Source organism: Gasterosteus aculeatus, chromosome Y (genome assembly GCF_964276395.1).
Source record: "Gasterosteus aculeatus chromosome Y, fGasAcu3.hap1.1, whole genome shotgun sequence".
Taxonomy (NCBI): domain Eukaryota; kingdom Metazoa; phylum Chordata; class Actinopteri; order Perciformes; family Gasterosteidae; genus Gasterosteus; species Gasterosteus aculeatus.
Genome location: NC_135709.1, coordinates 5,875,992 through 5,892,464, shown reverse-complemented (window position 1 = coordinate 5,892,464; position 16,473 = coordinate 5,875,992). Strand labels below are relative to the sequence as shown.

The 16,473-nt window shown below is 44.0% G+C and overlaps 1 protein-coding gene across 1 annotated transcript; it reads right to left on the bottom strand.

The window, feature by feature from the left end:
* Positions 1-2,405: 2,405 nt before the first annotated feature.
* Positions 2,406-9,264, bottom strand: LOC120812722 (transcription initiation factor TFIID subunit 3-like). The gene is made up of 7 exons (XM_040168889.2): positions 8,892-9,264; positions 8,251-8,493; positions 5,814-7,606; positions 5,650-5,732; positions 4,800-5,055; positions 4,482-4,588; positions 2,406-3,743 (listed from the first exon to the last, which is right to left on the bottom strand). Exons 1-7 carry the CDS (start codon positions 9,055-9,057, stop codon positions 3,629-3,631), a joined length of 2,763 nt encoding a protein of 920 aa, XP_040024823.1. The 5' UTR covers positions 9,058-9,264; the 3' UTR covers positions 2,406-3,628.
* Positions 9,265-16,473: the final 7,209 nt, after the last annotated feature.

The following is a 16,473-nucleotide window of genomic DNA, read 5'->3' as shown; positions in this document are numbered from 1 at the left end:
TGACGCGTCAAACACAATTCATAACTTTGTTGTGGTCATACTTTCTTTGATTATCGGATGATGGGGCATATAATACACTGGGTTTTCTGTCTCAACCTTTGTTACATCTTCAATAATTTCCTCAGCCAGATTTTCTTGCATTACTTGGTCATATTGTTCATACAATTCATCAAAATTATGAAAACGTTTTACTAGGCCATTCAAACGATTTCTAGCAGTACAGTAGTTAGTAGCCATATTAATATTCTCTTCTCGCCAAGGCAGACTAACTTCATATCTACCTTGTTGGTACTTTACTGACTGCTCAAACTTCCACAGCGCGTCTGTCTCTGCACTCTGTTTAATGTCCGTGATCCCCAACAATTTGGTCTCCCAGAAACTACGCAGCTGGTCAGTCAGCTGAGATGCAGAGCATTTACCTCCACTGTTTCATTTGTCACCCTCATTACAGGGATGGACACCGTTCCTTGAATCAACCATCCGAATTTGCTCTCTACTGCTACAAGTCCGTTATCCAATCTCTCTGTGTGTCCTGACACAATATTCCAATAGTAGTCTCCTCCAATGAGAATTCCAAGGCCTTCTTGTTCCATACCTCTCACAGGGTGATCCGCGACTTGAAGTCCCTTTGCTTCAAGAAAGTGTCTGATTTCTTCGGTGGCCATTTTGATATTAGATGAACATACACATGGGGTTTCTAATAATTCAACTTCAACAGACAAATTTGTTTTTAGATTTCTCAGACTAGCCTTAACTTTTTTACTGTCATTCTTTTGGCAGTTTCAGACCCAAATACGTGAAGCTTCATTATTTCTGTGCCCACTACTGGCAGGTTTAAAGCTTGAGAAATATCGTCACGCATAAAGCTACGCTGACTCCCCCCATCTAACAAGGCTTTTTTGTGGCGGATCTACCCAAATGGTTGCCGTTTGTAACAGCACTGCTCTACCGTTACAATTACTTGGCGAAACTGAACATTGCGCTTGAGCAGTATCTACCTCTGTTCTAGTCTCTTGTGTTTGTGTTGACTGTTTGTTACAAACTGCTTTATGATGTCGTTTGCCACACTGTGCACATTCAATACCGCGCCTTGCAATTACGCGCAATGTGTCTGGGTCCTAGACATACAAAACATCTGCCTAATCGTCTCAACTTTTCTCTCCTGACATCTGCTATGGATTCGATACAGTCAGGAGATCTGTGATCAGGTTTACCACAAAACAAACAGTCACTGTCATTCGGACTCCATGTATGGAATGCTGCGGCTGAGGAGGCCATGTTTCCGGCACTGGGCCTTCTCGTCCTGCGCTCTCGTGCGCATTCCTTATCCATGCCAGCATTCTTCCTTTCATTCGGAGACACTTCTTTCTTTTGTGTGAGATTCACGGTTCTTTCTTTGCTTTCCACCTCTCTTTTCAGAAAGTCCATTTACTCCTTTGCTTTGAGAACATTATCGGCTTCTGGTTTTGTGAATGCAAGAGCAATATCTTCTGGAATCATTTTCAACAAGATAGGACATAATAAACTTCCATAGGTGTCCGCTACAACACCGAGTGCATCAAGGCTACGCACCTGTATCTCACAGTTATCATACAATTTGTGCAAGGCGCATTCATCAGTTGCTCGGCTTACAGGAGTCATGTTCAATAACTTATTCATATGAGCATTAATCACTAAATCTTTTCGGCCAAATCGGGTTTTAAGCAGATCAATGGCAGTGTCATAATTAATATTAGACAAAGTGAGGCCTGCTACTGCACCCGCGGCGGTGCTATCCAGAAATGATTTCAAAAAACTGAATTTATCAGTCTTGCTCAGACCTTCATTATCATGGATGGTTGTTTCATACTGACTCCAAAATCCTTGCCACTCACATATCTCCCCAGAAAACGTCTGAATGACTAATTTGGGAAGTTTGATTGTGTTTCGTCTAGGCCCAGATCCATGCTCACTCTGTCCGGACTGGCTTTCTGCATCTTCCTTGCGCAACGCGCAACTCTTGTTTTCCGCACACTTATTGCATCCATATACTCCAATGCTATAGTCATCTCATCTTCCAAATCCTCTTCTTCCGTTTCTGCTTCAACATCTTTATCATGTTCTCTGAGAGTCTGATCAAACAATTCTTTCAGTCTCTCAAAGCATGGTTCTTCTTTATCCAACTCACCATCGATCTTCTGGTTGAGCTTTGTTGTTGCAGTTCGGACTACTCCTCGCCTTATCCTCAGTTGCTTGAATTCCGTTGGATCCATGACTTGGATTTGAACTTTCCTCTGCAGCGTCTTTCAAACAATCCTTCACTCCAAGTCAATCTTCTCTTCTTATTCTTCATGGACTGGATCCTTGTGTTCCCGGGTTTCGGCACCAATTTGTTAAGTACAAGGAAAGATTCCAATAAGAAGAGGTTTCTGGTTTGCATGAAATCATTTTATTGTCTATTAACACAAGTGCGGGGAAAAGGCCTTTCGAGAACAAAGGCCTTGTGGAGTCTGTTTGTTCGCCCAACCCCCGCGACGCGTCACTGGTTCCTTTATCCTGGGTAATCCAGAGAGGCCACGCCCACTTCAATCAGGTATGTCCATACATGGAGACATACGTCACACCTGGTCAACTCCCCACTACCGTGGAAGCGTCTCCATTGGTAGAGCCAAACAATCTGCAATGACAGTAATTAGGGGCATGCAATATAGCCACAACAGTCTGAGCACTCTCCCAGATAGCTGACGGAATGAGGTGCGCAGAGAAGCCAGGGCTGATGCACTGCGTAGACTGCTGGAAAGAAGGCTCTTGGATCTTACCTCTTCTGAAACCCAGTGTGTTGAACTATTCTTAATCTATTCGATTCAAGCAAATACAAAACATATCAGTTACTGAAAAAACAACAACCTGAAATCCAATTTAAGGTCAATTTTGAATGGTAATGACAATTACGTCTTAAAGTCTGTGGTTACACAGACCTTTCATCTTTAATATTGAAATATCAACGAAATGAATTACAAGCACAGCTACAGTATTAACTCCAGGACATATCCATATGAAGAAAAAATAAAAAAATATGTACACAAGTTACAGGAAATCATTCAAGTTAAAACCCAATATGTGAGAATGGATTTAACAAGTCAGAATCCTAAGAATGAAATGCACCTGGCTGGGAAGTTGGTATTGACATATGTATACACACCTGATGCCATCCTCGTTATATACATGACATTCCAATGATACTGCAGAAAAAAACTGTTTGACTTGGTGGTCATTCCCTTGGAACACAAAGGGAACAGAAATAAGGACAATGAATGGTGGTTTTTCTCTGCTTTGATGAGACAAACTGTCTTGGCCTCCTCATTCAAACATGATGGGCATGACCTCCGAAGACTGGACATCCAAGACAACGAGCACACAACTCACAGGTGAAAAGGGAAAAAACACACGAGAACTAAGGCTGGATATGTGCTGGTTAAAGCCTTTTTTCTTACCATCTCAAAACGCTGATATCCTTAAGAAATCATCAGATGTTCGTATCAGCCACAATTTTAAACTTTTTTAATTTTTAATTTTACAGCAGTGCCACGGGTGTCCAGTGATGGCTTCATGTCCAAAAAAGTCCCAAATATGTGTTTTTTGCATAGTCTCAATGCGCTTTGTGTTTCCTTTTCTTATGTTTTTTGTCCTTCTTCTTACTGGCACATTTAACACAGAACCACTGCTGGTCCTCAGGGGGGGCGGCGGTGATCCCGACACAAGGCCTGAGCACACAGAAGAAGAAAGAAGACGGTTCAGGCAGGAGAAAAGAAGCCATTCCTACAATTGTCATTGAGTTTGGCACCTAACACTTTTTTTGTTTGATATTCCAAGTTAACTAAATTACTCCAGTCAAACAAGCGGAATACTTGCATTTGAATTGGAAAAACTGAAGCAGCAAATGTCCAACATTGTCTGAAGAGCCTATTTTCCTGCAGGGTACAATGACGCGGGGCAGAGCTGCGTGGATCGGAGGCTCTATGTGGCTGGAGACTGAAAACAACCAAACTAGCTGAACGGTTGGAACAACCTCACTTATGTTAATGTTCACGGAGCTTCAACGTATCGTTCTTTACAGGCGGATTCAGTCCGCTGTCATCTAATTGTTCACTGACCTACTCTGACTCTCCTACACTAAGAGCACAGAGGTGCATGTACAGCTGTGCTGCTGGATTCAATGATTGATTGAAGATGTTCATACATAGCATGCGGTTTCCATCTTTACATGTGCACACGTGCACATTTGAGAAATCTCTATTGGTGTTCACCTTTGTTTTGTTTCCATGAACCTTGGATTTAGGTTAAATTATCCCCGACCCTGCTTTACTTTTTTTTCTCTGACCAATGAGACATTTGACAAAAATAATAAAAATGTCCTGCGTTTCCTACCACGCGTTAACTATAATGTTACACAAAGACGCAAACCACGGTTCAAAGGGGGTCATTAGGAAAAAGTCTCTCACCAATGATACCAATCGTCACAGTCGTCACATCCTATCATGGGACTGCCGTCGTCCGGTTTGTTGCATCCAGGACAAATCCAGATCTGGTTTCCCCATTCATCTCGGATCTGAGTTGAGTGCATTAACAGAAACAAACGGTAACTCAATGGATTAGTGCAAATCGGGTGAAAAGAAAACATTTACTTTTTGCTTCATCTTTGTTGTAACTTTATTTACTGTTCACCTAGATTCAATGAGACCTCTTGAAAAGATGAAGCACCTGTACTCTTTATGCTCTTCGTGAAAAGTGTTAAGCACTAATTAGGATGGAACACTCACCACGTAGGTGCTGACGGTCTCCGTCACCACACTGCGGACCGGCGTTTTGAAGGAGGCGGTGGGAGAGAGCAGGGGGCCCGAGGGGAGCAACGATGGCGGGGCCGGAGCCGGTGGAAGCAGAGAGGGGGCCAGGGGCAGAATGGGCACGACCGGGGAGAGCACTGGGAGCAATGGGGGGGCCTGAGGGCGATTCCCAGGTCCCAACCTGGCGGCGGGGGGCTTGGGCTCTGAATTAGGAACCACCTTGCTGATGACACTGATAAGACAAATACTAGTCAACACAAATAGGAAACTTTTCAATCTCTGTATAAACTGTTTAATGAAAGAATGGAAACAAATGTCAGAATGATTCTAACCACTAACTGGGGGAAATATCGTAATAAAATCCTTGGGACATGTCTATAAATATATACTTGTTTCTAACATAAACATAACATGAGTTTTCTATACCAATGGAATATATCTAAATAAACACACCGTACATATTTGATATTTTCTGTATTAAAACACTATTTTTAAAAGTAAAAACCTGGCTTTTACTAAAAACACCTTTTTACTATGTGAGAAAAGCAGCCACTCTTTTTTCAAAATGTTAACAATAATTATGTCTTATTAAAGTCTATTTTTCTTTTAAATCAGGAACTTTCCCAACCAAAAAGGGGAAATAAGACTAGGAATATGGGAAGGCATTTGATGGAAGCTTTGTGAAGAGTTTTTTATACTGCTACAACCATCAACATAATAAAAGCGGCATAATCCTACAGAAGGTTGATAATAATACACCCATCTAAGTTTTGTTTCCGATAGAGGAAGAAAAAGAAAACCTCATGTAACATGTTAGGAAACGTACATCTTGTCCTGGCCTGCTCCCACCCGCAGCGTCAGTCTGGGGATGACCGGAGATGGTAAAGCTGCCGGAGTGTCTGCTTTCACCTGAGCAAACGGAGGACGGGGTATTCATGAGTGACACTCTAACGGGGTTACGTAATGACATAGCAAACAAAAAAAAATTACCTTCTCCAATCGAATTCTCTCTTTTTCTTTCTCCTTTTCCCGTTTTTCCTTTTCCCTCTCCTTTTCTTTCCTCTTCTCTTCTTTCTCCCTCTCCTTTTCTTTGGCCTTTTCTCGCTCCTTCTCCTTGTCTTTCTTTTTCTTCTTCTCCTTCTTGTCTTTCTTCTTGTCCTTCTCCTTGTTCTTCACATCCTTATCCTGGAGGATGGGGGCCAGAGACGGGAGCATGGAGGGGAGGCGCAGGCAGGCGGAAGGGCTGAACAGAGGTGCCATTTCACTCAACACGGATGCCTTCAGTCGGTCTTCCTTGCTCCTGTCTTTACCCTTGTCCCTCTTGTCTTTGTTCTTTTTACTTTTTTCTTTATCTTTCTTTTTGTCTTTGTGTTTCTCTTTCTTAGGGCCGTCTCCATCTCGGGTTTTTATCTTGATGGAGCCCTCGGGCAGAGTGAAGTCACGTATTAGGAAGTGCTCGTCGTCCTTCACTCCAAACTCCTTCCAGGGCATCTTGGCATCCTTGGGAAAGTCCTTGTTTTTGTCCCTGTTCTTGTCCCTGTTTTTCTCTTTCAGCTTGCCCCTGTCCTTTTCCCGGTCTTTGTCTTTCGGCTTGTCGTTCTCCTTCTTCTTCATTTTAGTCTTGAGTTCCTTCTTCAGCTTTTTCTTGATATCCACCGGAGGCACAATCTTGTTCTTCTCCTCAAACATCTTGAGCAGAGGTTCAGGGGTGGGCGGCGAGGCCGATCCCGAGGACACGTAGTCTGCTATGCTTGCCGGTGGTGCGGAAGGACCCCCCTGGTTGACTTTCCGGATCACCTCGTTGATTGAATCATCCATAGTCCAGTTTCCCAGGCCTGCGTGTGCCTGTAGGTGCAGTGGTGTTGACGTGTCATTTACGGAGATCCCGATGGAGAGTTTCGGCGTCGGCGGCTCCATGATGGTCAGCCTCTTGGGGCTGGAGAATCCATTGCTGTCCGAATCAGAACCCGAGCAGAAAGCGAACGGATCCGGCTCCCGCTCAGCACACGCTCTGGCAATCACAGCATCAATGGAATCATCAATGGCTGCATTATCAGGCTCTATTTTCTTGAAGGGGCCCTCAGCCAACTCCCTGTCTTCTATATTTTGACGCATGTGGATGTTCTCTTTGCCCATCCTCTCGTTCAGCGTGCACAGCGGGAGCTTAAGCATCCTATCCGTCTTGTTCTGGGGTTGGGATGCTTTAGCTGAAACCATCTTTGGGCTCTTTGGGCTTTTAGGACTCTTTGCTCTCCCGGGAGATTTCTTTTTTTCCTTGGGCGGTTTTGGAGGATGGCTGGGACTGCCACCCACCGGAACAGGAATGACCCCCTTAGGGGACTTAGTCCGTTGTCTGCCAGGCGATGAAACCTTAGACTTTCTTCCTGGAGTGGTAAGGCCCTTTTGATCAGAGTGTTTTGGTACCACCGGCTGAGGTCTGAAGGGGGGCAGGGCTCCAGCAGGTGTTTCGGGTGACAGGGGGTCAAGGCTATCATGAGTAGGCAGCACGCCTGGGGGAACACGTTGAGGGTTGAGAGAGGTGAGGGGCTCCCTGGGCTCAACCCCCCATTCTGGGCTGAGGCCAGGGTACATGCGTGGTCTCTTGGAGGTAGGCATCATGCCCAGAGCCGCATCAGGACTGTCCAAGTGCCTCTTCAGTGGGTGGTTCTCGTCGTTGACAGTCTCATCCTCGTCCACTTCTTCCTCATCGTCCTCCAGAGCCACCTGCATAGCTTCGGCCGAAGTGCCCATGTCAGCGAGGGCCGCCTCCTCCTCCTCCTCTTCTAGTGGGGAAAAGGACAAAAACACGAGTTGAGTACTGTTTTTTTACATTACATTACAGATCATAGAGCTGACCCTTTTATCCAAAGCGACTTGCATTGCATTTTTTTAACCCATGGCTTTTTATATTTTTGCCCAGGGAGCAATTAATGGTGAGGTGTCTTGCTCAGGGACACTCCAACCTCCAACCTTGCGGTCCCCAGCGCACCCTGTCTAGCCCTGCGCCACGTCAACGCGATATTTTAATAAATATACATTCATTCGTACAATCACAACACCTCATTTGACACATACAGGTTATTATTGGGTGGGCCAAGCGACATCTAGAGTCCAATACAAGGCATAACCGTCACAATGTTTGGATATTTTTTAGATTCATCTTAAATGTTTTGATATGACATTGGTGTTAAATGGAGATGGTAACATTTGGGGAAAAACAAAAACGATAACCATCATGAACTTTGGATAAATTGCTTCCAATACTACTGACTACTACTACTGAATGTGAGTGTTTGATTCACATTATATCCTACAAACTGTGGGCTGGTTAAGAACATATTGTCTACCAAAAATGAACTGTCCCCACTAATGGAAAACAAAAAATACACACACTCTGAGATTTCCATATAGTCATATATGTGCTGACCTTCTTGCAGGGAGACCAGGGGTGGCATGTGATCTGGAATGTAATCCTTCCTTTCCTCTGCATCTCGGGCTCCAGGCTGGGGAAACTGCAGGACGTTGTTTTTGCTGACAGGAAAGACGGGCGTTTGTTGGGCGAAGGCCACGGGTTCCAGGTTGTGGACGTAGTCCTCCAGTTCACTCAGACTCACCCCCAAGAGTCTGAAGGCCTGGCTGACATCATCCAGGACTGGATCCGTCCGTCCATCTGAAACACAACAACAAGCCTTTTAAACCTCAATACAAGCCTCGAACCTCGAACTAAAGTATACTGCTGGAGGTAAGCCAACTGATTCTACTGTGAATCAGTGACGCTCAACAGGTATTTGTATAAAGCATAGTGGAATAGTTTTTCCAATAACAACATATGTAGTATTAAGCATGCAACATCGACTAACCACATGTTGTGACCACATCTGGAAGGAATCACAGTCACAATTACATCAGCCTTGCGGGGGCTACCTAGCCATGTAGCTACTGTACTTTTGACACATCAACCTTTGCTAGGGGGCGCCAGCTTCAGACACAGTCAACAACAACGTGATCGACTGCTTCAAGTTTACGGTTTGGAAAAAAAGTAATCGGGATTCTAAACGAAGCACTTACAGAGCTCAGAGTACCGATGGCAGACCCTGGCCAACTGCTGGATATACCGATGCAGCACATCGGACAGCTGATCGCACGCAGTGAGCTGAATCGCATCCCAGCCCAGAGCCTGGCAGATCTGCGCCACCGAAACACGCAGCAGCGAGCGGGCATAGCTCTCGCACATCTCGCTGATTTCGTTACGGTATAAATCCCGGTCAGTTCCTCTCCCAAAACATGATCCCTGCCTTCACGGAACCCCTCGGGGGCTTGAGAATACACGCTACCGCGGTTAATTTTGGACATTTACTTCAGTAAATATATTGGCGCTTTCGCCAGAGTCGCCATCTTGATTCCATCGATAGACCCATCCTCAAAATCTAAACTGCACATGCGCACAAATCAGCGAGTGCCGACAGAGCGCCGCTGTGTTCGAGGGCTTCGTCGAGCGCTGAAGATGTGCAGCAACTCCGTTTGAGGAAGTGTTAGCGTTCTTTCGAATTATTAATATGTGACACAGACTACTGTGGAATGCCGTTTTAGTCAAAATTAAATAAATGAATAAATAAATAAATACATGAAATATGCATTTGAAATCGGTCGGCTCCGAGGTAGCATGCTAGCATTAGCAGATCAAATCAAAGCTTCTGTGGATGGTGGTTCTATCTGATGGTGGTGGTCCCTGCAGTGGTCCTGCTGTGCGCCTGGCTTACTACTCACAATTACTTGAATCATTTCTGTCATAGGAATTGCATGTATTATACATTGTTCATTCTGTACACATGGCATCCATTGTAGTCTGTCCATCCTGGGAGTGGGATCCCTCCTCTGATGTTCTCCTAAGGTTTCTTCCCTTTTTTCCCTCTTGGAAGGGTTTTTTCATTTTTTGGGGAGTTGTTCCTGTGCTGATGGTGGGTTTCGGGACAGAGGATGTTGTATGTGTACAGACTGTAAAGCCCTCTGTGGCAGGAACACGCGTTTCCCTGATTTCTTAGAGTATATTATGCTCATGCTGAAACTATGTTTGGAATTGATTTTCATATCATTTCCGGTTGTTGGTGTGCCGTGAGATTTTTTCTGTGTCTTAAGTGTGCCTTGACGCAAAAAAGGTTGAAAAACACTGGGGTAGAGAACCGCACCTCCTCAACCCTCATCCTGAACACCGGCGTGCCACAGGGCTGTGTGCTCTCCAAACACGTCTAACGTAATAAAGTCCTCTCCTCTACTCCCTCTTCACCTATGACTGCACACCTGTACACGGTTCTAATACCATTGTTAAGTTTGAAGACGACACAACGGTGATTGGCCTCATCAGTGATAACGATGAGTCGGCCTACAGAGAGGAGGTCCAGCACCTGGCGGTGTGGTGCGCCGACAACAACCTGGCCCTCAACACCAAGAAGACCAAAGAGCTAATTGTGGACTTCCGGAAAACTGGCACATACATCCCCATCCATATCAACGGGACGGAGGTTGAGCGTGTCGCCAGCTTCAAGTTCCTGGGTGTCTGCGGAGGGCACGCAGCATCGAAAAGGACAGCTCTCACCCCAGCCACAGACTGTTTGCCCTCCTCCCCTCTGGGAGGCGCTACAGGGTGCTCCGTTCCCGGACCAGCAGGTTCAGGAACAGCTTCATCCCTGCGGCTGTCTCTCTACTGAACTCTGCCCCCCCAGAACTCTGAACTGAGCTTTAAACAAAGACAAAGGACATCTAAAATAAGAAAGCTATCTACACCATGAATGAAATGAGTAAACATTTCCCACGGACATTAAAAAAAAACACGTTACCTTCTTTTAATCCTCCATTTCTCTGAGGATTACCCACAATCCTTCCTTTTTACGGCCCGTTTGTGTACCACTTTGTGGCAGTAGATGGCGTAGTTCAGCCAATTTAAAAGGGTTTTAGCCATCCATTCTAACTATGTTACACGAAGAACAGATATTGTGAATTGTTAATTCAACAGAACCAGAACCAGAACCTAGGCGTGCGAAATAACCTTGTACACATAAGAGAAAGATACTGGATAATGAGAGGGAGTCAGCTAGTTAAGTGCCGTGTGTGCAGATTCAAGGCAAAGCCTGCACAGGAGATTACTGCTCCGCTGCCCCGTGACAGAATCACAGAATCCCCTCCACTTGAAGTCACCGGTGTGGACTTTGCTGGTCCGCTATATGTCAAGGTTAGTGGTGCACTGACCATGGCCTACATCACATAGTTCACCTGCGCTGTGACCAGAGCAATCCATCTGGAGCTTGTCTCCAGTCAGTCGACAGAGCATTTCCTGTTGGCTTTAAAAAGATTTATCGCCAGAAGGGGAGTGTGTAAGGTGATTTATTCAGATAACACAAAGAAATTCAAGCGTGCTGACCAAGACCTGAAATAACTGTGGAGAAGCATTAAAGATCCACAGCTCCTAGAAGACTTCTCACAAAAGCTGTATAAGCTGGCGATTTATTGCTGAACGAGCCGCCTGGTGGCGTGGTTTCTGGGAACGACTCGTCAGGTCAGTGAAAACCTGCCTGAGGAAGGTGTTAGGACGAGCTTCCCTCAGCTTTGAAGAACTGACCACCATCCTCACAGAGGTGGAAGCGACCCTGAACTCCAGACAACTTACCTTTGTCAATAATGACCCAGATGAGCCGCAGCCACTTACACCTGACACCTGTTCTTGTGGGAAAAAGACTCACCTCGCGCAAAAATGTAAAACGCCATGGGTTAATAATGCAATGTAAGTTGCTTTGGATAAAAGCGTCAGCTAAATGACCCGTATTAAATTCATTTTAAAAAATGTTGGAAATTTAGATGTATTATTTTTGTTAAATAACTACTGCTATCCAACTGAATCGAACTGTGCTCCGCAAATCGGCATTCCGGACGACATATATCGATTACAAATCGATTGAAATGGTATATAATCGATTTGTATCGATACATGGAAACTGCACATTGGATTTAAGAACAAAAACGGTATTGATGCGTGTTTGTTTGTTGGTTTTTTAGAACTTTAGACACGTTAAACGTTACTCGATTCAGTCTGCCTGTCTGTGACGTCATCAGTACGCAGCGGCAGCCGCGCGAAACTCAGAACAACAACAAAACACAGCGTGGAGGAGACGACTGCGAGCGAGACATTTACAAACCAACTTTTCGATCCAGCGTGTGGAAACATTTTGGCTTTTGCAAACACGGAGGTGTTCTAAATAAGTCGGTCGCTGTTTGTAGAATATGTAGAAGACAAATAAAAAACCACGGAAACGAGACGAATCTTTCCAGCCATCTACTAAGGCGCCGTGGGATTAAACAACGCCGACAGTCAGGACCTCTAGCAGCGGAAGAAGGTAACTCCAGCTCTGCAGACTCCTCAGGCCTCGCCAGCACCAAACTCAGCATCACAGTAACAATTGCCAAGTTTATCTGTAAAGACATGCGACCCTACAATGAGGTTGAAAATTCGGGGTTCTGTAAATTGATCCAAACATTGTGTAATTATTGTGTAATGTTTACATTGAAAATGGCACCTGATTCAAATAAAAGGTTAATACATTTGCCATTAATTGTTGTTTGCTTGTTTATAATATCCATAATTAATTTAAACCTGATTTTCTTACAAGAAACAACAGGGATCTCAGCACTGCCTGCACTGTCCAGTAAAGTTACTGAATCGATTTCAAGTCACTGAATCGAATCGAATCGTTCTAAATTAATCCAGATCGTCCATGAATCAAATCGGCAACCATGAATCGCGATTCGAATCGAATCGTTGTTAAAATGAATCGTTACACCCCTAATAACTACATTTCCCATGGTGCATCGCGAGCGAGCACGCCTCTGGGGTTTTCTGTATATAATATATAGACGCCGCATTGGCTTCTTGTCGCGAGAAATACGGCCGCCATCTTGGAGCGGTCGTGCTCGTAGTTGCGTAGCAGCAGAAGATGCAGGAGGCCACAGCACTGTGCTGCTTATTTCTGCGCTAATCGGCGGACCATCGCCAGCAGGGCTCGGGGGATAACCTTTCACAAGTAAGATTTAATATTACCGTCCTATTTGTTGTGTTTTGTGAAAAGAATATTACCAGAGAGTAGAGAAGGAGCAAGTATCTTACTGTAGTGAAATCGCAGTCAGCTAGCTTGGCTATGTTTACTTCCCCGGCTGTTTTTCACCTGATTATGAACTGAGACTTGATAAGTCATATTCCATAACACTTAGATTCAAACGGACACAATAATGTTATTGTAGAAATATAACCTATTACTGGTATAACATTGGCCACACAACTTTCTTGTCATGTGGAATTAACGCATCTTAAAGTAGCTTGCTATGTAGTGAACTAGCTGCTGTGTTTGTGATACTTAGCTTGCTGCATTTCACTGTGTAGTAGCTTTTGTGTAGTGAAGCTTTATTTGATTTATCTTCTTTCTTTTTTTTAAATATTTAAATATTTGTATATTACGGTTGCTTTGTTTTGTCTGTTATGTAAAGGGTCTTTGAGCACTGTGTAAAGTGCTATATAAATATTTATTCTTTTTTAATTATTATTATAAGGTGCTGAGAGCTGCAGAGAGGGTGATCCGCCGAGCTTCAACAACACAAGCTCCTAAGGTGTCGACAGTCACACACATCGTCCGAGAGGAGATTAGAACGGATGATGTTTTTTTGCTCGGGGAAGAGACACAGTTTGGCATCGACAACCATCATTCAGACTTGTTGTCATTGGTTGTGTCTGTGTTTCTCAAGCTAAGGCTGCACCACATTGCCAAACTCACCACTCTGGAACTGCAAAAAGGGAGCACGAGAAAGAAGCTCTGCAAGACAGTCCTATTCCAGGGGTTTTAGTGTGTGTGTGTGTGTGTGTGTGTGTGATAGTTAGTTAGTTAGACCCTCTTTGGTGCAAACACCCGGCGTTCTGTTGAAGATATTTGTGTGTGCTTGCAAATATTCAATTCATTTTATTTCTAATTCTATATTGTTTTTTAACGTATTAAATGTCTGACTTTACTACTACTATCTGTTTCTGCTTCTCTATCAAAATTATAGTGTGTGATTTGCAAAATATCTATCATAGTCTACATCACATCATATATCAGAATATAACATTACCGTTAAGTCCACAATGAATATTAAAACACGCCGAACTATGTGCCCTGTGTCATAGCTGCATGTATGACCTTTGCAGCAAAAACAACACGTGAAAATCAGTTGGGTATTCAGTGAGGTATGATTAATTGAATGCGCTCACAGCTGATTGCACCTGCAAACAGATTACACTGAGCAGAGCGGAGGACCGTTCCAAGTTGGCGGCTGCATTTCTCGTCAGTGCCAATAGGCGGTAGCGGCCAATGCGGCGTCTATGTATATTATGTCTATGGTTTAGCGCGTCGGGTTTTTTCGATACCGGTCCTAACCCGATACTTTTAAAATGATACCGGTGCCTAAACGGTGCCTGAACCGATACTTCTTTCGAGAAAGAAAATGAACTGTTTACAGTTTAATTAGTGTTTACATTGCATTACAGGTCATTTAGCTGACGCTTTTATCCAAAGCGACTTACATTACATTTTTATCCCGTGGATTTTTACATTTTGGTCGGGGAGCAATTAGAGGTCCTCTCAGAACACCCTCTCTACCCCTGCACCGCGACGACCCCTCGTCTTTACCATGGTGTTTACCATCTTCAAGAGCCAAAAGTGTATATATTGGTTCTTTTGAATTTGAAGAATAGTAAATTCGTTATTTGATTTTAGATCTATGCTCATTGTGCGGGAACTAAAGATATGTAACATATTGGAAAGCATCTACGTAGATTGACGCTCCTTGTTTGTCACGTTTTATTGACGTCATAATTGCAGGTGCAACAGGAAAAGCTGCATTAAGCACGAGAGCATATAGTTGTTGTACTGTGTGATAGAATTTATTATTTATTTATTTAGTAAACACTTTGCAGCGTAAAAAAGAAAATAATCAGGCGATCTCCTGTCATTCGTGTGGGGAAGTGAAGTCACGTGTCTGCAGCTCAATGCGCAACATCACCGAAGGAACAACGCTACATGCTCGGATTAATACTTCGGTGGGGGCGCGGATCGTCCGACGGGACGGGAGAGGCCGGTTTTTGGTGGGGTTAGCCAATCAGTTCAGTAAACATCTGTGTTTGTTTGGACGTCTCTGTGTGAGTTACCGACGAAGCTCGGTTGTGTAGCGTTAACGTTAAGTGAATGGGCGACGTTATTTAACTGATCAGTCATAGAATGAATGGAAACCTAGTATAGGCCTCAAACCGGTTGGGGATAAACGTATAGCAATTTATAGACTGTATACGTAATGCACTGTGTATAACGCGCTAGCAGAGTTAAGTCCACAAGGCCTGATGGAACCAGGAGTGTTACCAGCAGTAATTGAGTGGAAGAGGTTCGCGTTGTAATGGCGGTTCTTCGTTGTCTCCGTAAGCTCTTTTAGACTCTGTTAGGCGGCACAATAAATTAAAATATGACCTAGACGACGCCAATGAGGCTAGATAACCAAAAAATAAATAAATAAATTTGGAACTTGTGAGGACAGAGCCACGCGCCGTAGTTGCCAAGAACTGACTAAAATTTTGCGGATAATTAAGTGCAGGGATAAATAGACCTAAAATAATAAGAGATAAGATAAGAAATAGGTCATCATATAACTCGCCTTGCAGGTGAGGACAGAGTCACGGACCAGCGCGCCAAGACCCTGAAGGCTGGAAGTTACAATTTAAATTCGAAAAGGGTGAGGATAGTGCCACAGCCGTCTGCCAAGACCCGAAAATAATAAATTACTGGATAAATTTTTACAATAAATATAGATCAGTTGAAAACGTTGCGAACTTGTATATAATTGTATGTTGCATGTTGCGAAAAGAATGAAGCCGGATTAAGGATTTGATTGGGGCCTGGTCTTGGGGAAAACGGAGCACATGTTTTTGGAACATTACAGGATGGCGGGCGGAGATAAATAGAGAAAACAGTTAAAAGATGGCTGAGAAAGAAATTCTCAGCACGGTCTACAGAGGGGACAACAATGACTTGTTATCCACCACTACTGGGGGTGGAGAACATGTGCTTTGGAGATTTCCAAAATGGCAGCCGGCGACAGTTAAAAGAAGAAAGTTGCACCAGATGTAACAGTTTCTGTATTTCCCACCTCCACTCTGTATTCCCATTAAACAGTGTCTCCCCTTGTCTCCATTTCCAAATGATCCTAACATTTTTTTTCTTCCTCCATTCTTAGGACCAAGTGATTTTTGCTTGCATTACAAACGGTCTGTGGACTTTTTCTAGGCTCTATGTGATTCTTTGTTTTAACGTTTATGTAATTGTTCTCTGCTTACATTAACACAATTTTCCCATTTATTGTTTAAACATTTTTACAAATTACTGAGTTTAAGAGAGACTCTAATCAGAGTCTGCAACACATCACACATAGGCACACAGCAGCAGCACACCTGAAGATGCACATTAGCACACACACCCTTGGGACTTGGGCAAGAGACAAAGGACAGGACGCTGTCTGTGGAGCCGGTCTGGTAAGACAAAAGGGAGTCGTTCCGAGAGAGGTGCGACCCATAGGGACGTAGAGACGG

Coding starts and splice junctions, on each gene's coding strand:
- LOC120812722 (XM_040168889.2), bottom strand. CDS start 9,057: ATGTGCGAGAGCTATGCCCGCTCGCTGCTGCGTGTTTCGGTGGCGCAG. Junction 8,494..8,891: donor CCATCGGTACTCTGAGCTCT/GTAAGTGCTTCG, acceptor GTTGTGTTTCAG/ATGGACGGACGGATCCAGTC. Junction 3,744..4,481: donor TGTGACGATTGGTATCATTG/GTGAGAGACTTT, acceptor CTGTGTGCTCAG/GCCTTGTGTCGGGATCACCG.